This window comes from Bombus affinis, chromosome 5, assembly GCF_024516045.1.
Source record: "Bombus affinis isolate iyBomAffi1 chromosome 5, iyBomAffi1.2, whole genome shotgun sequence".
NCBI classification, from domain to species: Eukaryota; Metazoa; Arthropoda; class Insecta; order Hymenoptera; family Apidae; genus Bombus; species Bombus affinis.
The window spans coordinates 2,086,453-2,093,004 of record NC_066348.1 but is presented as its reverse complement, the minus strand read 5'-3'; the positions used below and the strand labels follow the sequence as shown (position 1 = coordinate 2,093,004).

At 27.0% G+C, this 6,552-nt stretch overlaps 2 protein-coding genes across 3 annotated transcripts; both read right to left on the bottom strand.

The window, feature by feature from the left end:
* Positions 1–947: 947 nt before the first annotated feature.
* LOC126916166 (probable small nuclear ribonucleoprotein Sm D1) lies at positions 948–2,828 on the bottom strand. Of its 2 annotated transcripts, none has more exons than XM_050721664.1 (4): positions 2,711–2,828; positions 2,343–2,419; positions 2,062–2,259; positions 948–1,143 (listed from the first exon to the last, which is right to left on the bottom strand). In XM_050721664.1, exons 2-4 carry the CDS (start codon positions 2,410–2,412, stop codon positions 1,061–1,063), a joined length of 351 nt encoding a protein of 116 aa, XP_050577621.1. In that variant the 5' UTR covers positions 2,413–2,419; positions 2,711–2,828; the 3' UTR covers positions 948–1,060. The 2 variants fall into 2 exon arrangements, with proteins under 2 accessions (XP_050577621.1, XP_050577620.1); XM_050721663.1 differs by having other exon boundaries at positions 2,626–2,818.
* Positions 2,829–4,174: 1,346 nt separating this feature from the next.
* Positions 4,175–6,295, bottom strand: LOC126916154 (probable malonyl-CoA-acyl carrier protein transacylase, mitochondrial). Its single transcript, XM_050721640.1, has 2 exons — positions 4,828–6,295; positions 4,175–4,735 (listed from the first exon to the last, which is right to left on the bottom strand). Exons 1-2 carry the CDS (start codon positions 5,628–5,630, stop codon positions 4,294–4,296), a joined length of 1,245 nt encoding a protein of 414 aa, XP_050577597.1. The 5' UTR covers positions 5,631–6,295; the 3' UTR covers positions 4,175–4,293.
* Positions 6,296–6,552: the final 257 nt, after the last annotated feature.

The window sequence follows — 6,552 nt, the reverse complement described above, 5'->3', positions numbered from 1 at the left end:
AAATACGTATAGATATTAACAATAAGAATACAAGATGATTTTTGGTAATTATGTAGAAGTTTGATCTGCTTGCCAATTTCGATGTCCTTGAAATATGTTGTCGCAGTTATCATTCTGAGTAACTTCTTCCTATACATATAAATGTACAAGCGTTACTCGGTGTATATAGCTTACAAAACATATTCGCAAAAAATTATAAATTTAGGTTACGATTCTAGAATTCACTTTATTCTAGAATAAGTGGCTATATTTTTATATAGCCCAATCTAAACTTACTCTTACTCTATAAATAACAAAAAACATCAATGAATTATAAATTGTGCCAGATTGCTCTCTGACCGTCATTCGATGGCTAGTAACGCTGGCGTGAAATAATTTTTTATGAATAAACTGATATATAAAATGTTGCATTTTATTCTGATATTCAGTTGATCAAAAATGTAACAAATATACCTATTATCATTGATAAATTTAATTGTTTACAGAACAAAAATTTATAAAATAAATAGTTGAATAATATATATATATATACGTATATGTAGTATTAAATATAAATTGCTTTATAACTTGAAAAACTACAGCCGAGCGGCGATTACTTGTATAAGAAAAAGTTGTTTAGAATGATAACTTTGGCAATATATTTCAAGAGCATTGAAGAGGAAACCATACTTCTAAATAATTACCAGAATTCCTACTATAAGAAAGTGCGAAATGAGATGTATGCAATTTTGCTTTCTCTCAGATGAAGCTGCTCAGTAAGATCTGAGCGCAAAAAATATCAGAAATACTAAATGTAGAACCCACTATCATTAATCTGTATGATCTCCTAACTCTTGTGCTCATTTTGCACTCTTCCTGCAGTTGTTATAGATAGATATGTTTGATAAATAAATGGTAAACATTTCTACCAATAAAAGTATAATATAGCAATTAAAAGTTCTGATAAGTCCCAAAAACATTACAATTTATTTTCGTATTATATAATACATTACGTCAGTATTTTTTAAGGTGCAAAAGATTGAATTAATTATTTCAATGAAACATATAATAATGTACATAACTATCGTCTACCCCGTCCTCGTCCTCGTCCACCTCGACCTCCTCTTGTACCACGTCCACCACGCCCTCGACCACGTACTGCTCCTAAAAGTAATATAAATATAGAAACAAAAAAAAATATATATATATAAAATAGAATGTCTATTGTCATTGATGATATAAAAATATATTTACATATTTTGATTAATAAATGTATTTCGACATACTACACTGTTTTATCCCTATTGAATTTGAATATTTATAGTTAAATTATCGTATCTTGAACTAATTATAAAAGCTACTTTAATTAGAAATATACAAATATAAAAAAATTTCAGTAGTGTATGTAATATTGCATACTTAAGTAAAGTGAGAGTAAAACAATTGTTTTAAAAAATTGAAATAATTGTTACATGAAATATATCTGAAAAGTATAAAACTTTGTTAAGGAAAAATGTGTAAATACACATAGAAGAGAGAGAAATCAATATATTATGAATGTAATAAGTAATATAATTGACTAGTTTTTAAAGTCTATCGACGTTATTTACAAATTTCATTTGAGTAACATTTTTTAGAAAGAATGTTTGATTAGTTAATTATACATATAATCACATCAAATTCTTATCTAAATAAACAAACAAGGGTAATATCTTTCTAAGTAATTCAATTTATTCTCTTAATATATCCAAGTGAAAGAAAAATATGTATTCACTCATTGTTGACCAATTACAAGTAAGCTCGTGTTTATGTTAGTCATGTTATTTGTTTCTTAATAAAATAGACAGTCAACAATATATTAACAATATCTGTTGAGATTTTTAGTAAGATGGGCCTTTCTGTTTAGAATTAGTACTAAATTATAGTATTAAATAAAATAGCATACAAGCCATTAATAAATTTTTATATTCTTTTAGAAAAAGTATTTGCAATATTTATATTATTTGTAATATAAAAAGCATGTATATACTTTCTCATACTTGTAAATTAGTAATAGTAACTAATATTGTTATATTTACAAACCTCGTGCAGCCTCCTTCTTTTTTGCTTTTGCTTTTGGTGTATCATCTATGAGCAAAGTCTCAAGTGGTAATGAATCTGGTAATATATAATACCTTATATTATTGCCTCGTAAACTTAATGTATCTAATTGTACAGGATCCCTATTCTTTATTGTCATTTTTACAGTCTTTAAATGCGTATTCATTGCCACATCTACTCCTATAAGTGAATATTCAACAAATATTATTAAATTTTAATGGAAATATAAACATGAAGATTTTTTATAGGTTATGATGACATACCGGTAATAGTACCATGTACTTGAGTACCATTCTTCAATTCTATTGTTACAGTCTCATGACTGAGTTTCATTAAAAATCTGAAATAGTTATAACAATTATATTGTAAACAGAATTTAGAAGATTCAAAAATATCAGATGTCATAAAACATAGTAATAATCTACAAATTCAATTAATTATTCACATATATAGTCTTAATCTTAATATTTCTACTTGATCTTAAACTTTTTGTTTCATAAATATTTTATTACTTCTTATTGAATTATTACAAATTAATATACGTACCTTACTAGTTTCATGATAATGTTTGATGTTATGTTTATCTTACAATAAAAGATTACAACCTCAATTTCATACCGTATTTTCTTACCTATACCATACAGAATACTGTATTTCTTGTGTTCCAAAAACTCTTCATATCTGTTCAATCTACTCGAAGTTCCAACCACGTTCTAGCTGTGCCCCTAACTGTCTCCTACTCATACTCATACTTATAATCATAGAGTATGCGCAAAAACTTATAAAAATTTATGTCATAGTCATTTATATATTTTGTATAAAATTATTAGTAACAAAGTAATTAAAAAATTCTGATACACAACAATAATAAATACAATTTATAAATATAATTTATAAAATAAAACTAAAATGCGCGGAGAAATATTTCATTTGATGTTCTTAAATATTGTATATCTAAAAGCAATATATTGATATCTTTTTACATTAGTAATATCAATTGACAAAATTCAAATAGAAGAGATCATTTTTTAATAATTTAGTGAAATAATGAATTTCAAATTACAATGTTCAACGAATTTTAATCTTTTTCCAACTTTGCAACCTTCGAAAGGGATTCCTTGCATAGGATTCCTGCAGATTTTTGCAAGCTAAATGCGAATCTGCAAACCGTTTTTTTCCAGTACCCACAGTTTCCGAAATAGTTAATTTTGAAAAAAATTAAACTTTCAACTTTGAAGATGTTTTGTGCTTTCACAATAGCATATATTAAGTTGCTGTTGGATGAAAAAGTTCTGTGAGTTCTTTCGAATAGAATATGAATTCTTATTATGGTATAAACATTTACATATGCTTACATAATGATTAAAATGAAAATAACTCCTAAAACACAATACCTTGTGCTTACATTTTCTAATTTGTTTTGAAAACTAGAGGCATGAGAGAAAATATAATGATAGCAGTTCAAAATAAATTAAGTTATTTCACATATATATATCAAACTTATTTATGAAATATTTTACAAATATTATGTATTTATAATATTGTGCACATAATATTTATATTTAATGCTTAATGTTAATTTGTATCTTTCTAATTAATTAATTATTTAATATATAAGCATTTTTTGTTTTAATTTACATATAATTAGTTGATCAATAACAAAAGTAAATAACAATAATCCAAATTATAATAATGATCACCCATATTTTATGTGTATACTAAATTCATAATAAAACATAAATGTATATGTAGTCATCAGTTATAATCTAATCACTAAAAACATTAGAACAGAACTACAGCATAAAAACAGGTACATTTCCAACATTACAGAATCACTTAACAAATACAATAAACTAAGATAAACAAATGTTACTCCAACATATAACTCATCTAGACACAGTATTGTCACTAATGATTTTGTAGTTGACACGATGTAAATCGTAGAAGAAGAATACATAGAATATAATACAAATAAATAGATATAATGCAGTTGTGTAGAACAAAAATGTATCTCTTCACTACTGTGTTCTTGTATGATTATATTACCTATAAACACTACTGTTGTTTAAATATATGTATAAATACAATATTAAAATTTGTTATTCTTTCAAATTTATTTATATTTCTTCTAATGTTAAGTACATATCGGTAAATAAAAAAGTGAATCAAAAGTTTAAGAAAAATTGTATATAATACAGTAATTTTAGATGTATTTTAAATTACAATACATGACTTGCTTGCTTTTGAATTGACTAAATTTAAGATAGTTTTCATTCTTCCATTTGATCCTATATCATACGTTTGTGGAAATGGTATTCCGTCGGGTCTGTTATATATATGTTGTAAACATTGTTCCCATCTAACTGGTGAGACAATTTGTTTTAATATGTATTTTTTTACATATCGTAAATTAGTGTATGGTACAGCTTTATAATTGGAATATACTGTACATCTAGGTTCATTTATTTCTATCGATTTTAATATTTTAGAAACTGCCTTTAAAGCAGGTTCCATCAATGGTGTGTGAAATGCTCCTGATACAGGTAATCTGGATGTGTTAGTTAAACCAAATTGTGCTTTATGTTTTTCAACATATTCCAATGCTTCTATATTTCCTGCTATTATTTTTCTTTCTGTACATAGAAAAATAGCAGTTCTAAAAATAATTGATTATATAATTAATATCATATATGAATTATATAACATCCTTTTTTATTATTTATCTAATATTAAATATTAAGATATTACCTGCATGTTGGATTTTCAATACCCATATCTCTTGCCCAATTTTCTGCTTCGATGCAAGCTTTGGAAACTTTTGCTTTTGATGTATCAAATACAGATAACATTCCTTGAGGCACCATATCTGACGCATATTGCATAGCTTTTCCTCTACTCCATGCTAATCGAATTCCATCTTCAAAAGTTATAATGCCAGAAAGAATTAAAGCAGTTATCTCTCCTACGCTATATCCTGCTGTAGCAACACAAGTTTCAAATACTTTAGGGGTTTCTGCTCGGATTTTTTCTAATGCAACCAATGATGATATTACTGTAGCAGCTTGATTAAATTCAGTTCGATTTAATTCCTTTTGTGGGCCATTCAAACAAAGTTTTAATAAATCATAATTAATTATTTCATTGGTTATTTCAAAAAGTTCCTTAGCAGCAGGATAATCCATATATTTTTTAATCATCCCAACTTTGATAATACCTTGGCCAGGAAATAACAAAACAGAAGTATTTTCAGGATTAATACTTGGTTTTGTTTCTTCTTTATAATTGAGCGGAATATCTTTAGGATATGGGGTTGTCATCCAATTTTTATCCATGACGCCATCAAATGTTGCAGCTTTTTCAAGCAGATGCAATACTTCTTGAGTCTTATACGAACATTGTGAAGAGTCTTCGTGGAGTTGATCTGTATTCGATGCTTCAGAATTACTACTTTCATCTTTCATGGAATCATTTGAAATTTGACTGACCCGAACTAATCGGGAACATTTTGGAACACAAGGAAGTATTTTCTTAAACAATATTTGTTGAAACATTCTAATTATTTAAAAAATTAATATCTATTAAATATTCACAAAATTGTATAAATTTCAAAAACAAAAACTTTTATTCAAAACTAATATTATTAGAATATATTACGATAATCTATGAAATTAGGAATACATGAGACGTAGTTATTTATTTTTAGTTGCTATTATCTTCTAGGTTAAAAACATATTATATCAATATAGAAGTTAAATAACCTATATGTCTTCTACTTTAAAAATATTATCTTATATTTAGAAAGTGTTTCCCAAGATTATTTCATTATATAAATATGATATTAATATAAAATTTTGATACATTATTTTTATTTATATATATACAGATTGCTATGTATACATGTGCATCCTAAACAAATCTTGACATCCGCCAGCAAAAACTGTTTGAATACTAAATTGTGAAAAATCAACATGGAAAACAAAAAGTTCCCATTCTGCGTATGCGTAACATGTTATGCTGCGACAGAATAGAAAATGCTACTCATCTCCGTTTGTCTCGTAAGAACGAGAATTTTGTTGTCTTCCATATTGATTTTCCATTTAATTTGCAGAAATTTTGCGGCAAGTATCGAGACTCAATTTTCGAACGATTTTCCCTAGGCTTCGGTATATGAGTGTCGAGATCTGTCTTATATGTTCGTAGTTCAGTCTTATACTAGAGAGAAAATGAGGATCTTACGTCCATTCTTCTAGTTGTTCCACGATATGCGTTGTACTATGTGATCAAGGTCCAAAGGATTAAAGGTATTCCACGCTAGCATATACAAGAACCTATAAAGTTAGGGATTTGCCCTGTTTGGCTCCATCACAGACAAGGATGTATACAGCATAAACGTTGCATCTTACGAGTCTTCGTGTTCCATGTTCTGAAACACCGATCGTGTAAAAAATCAGAGTGCTTCTCACGCCCTCAACG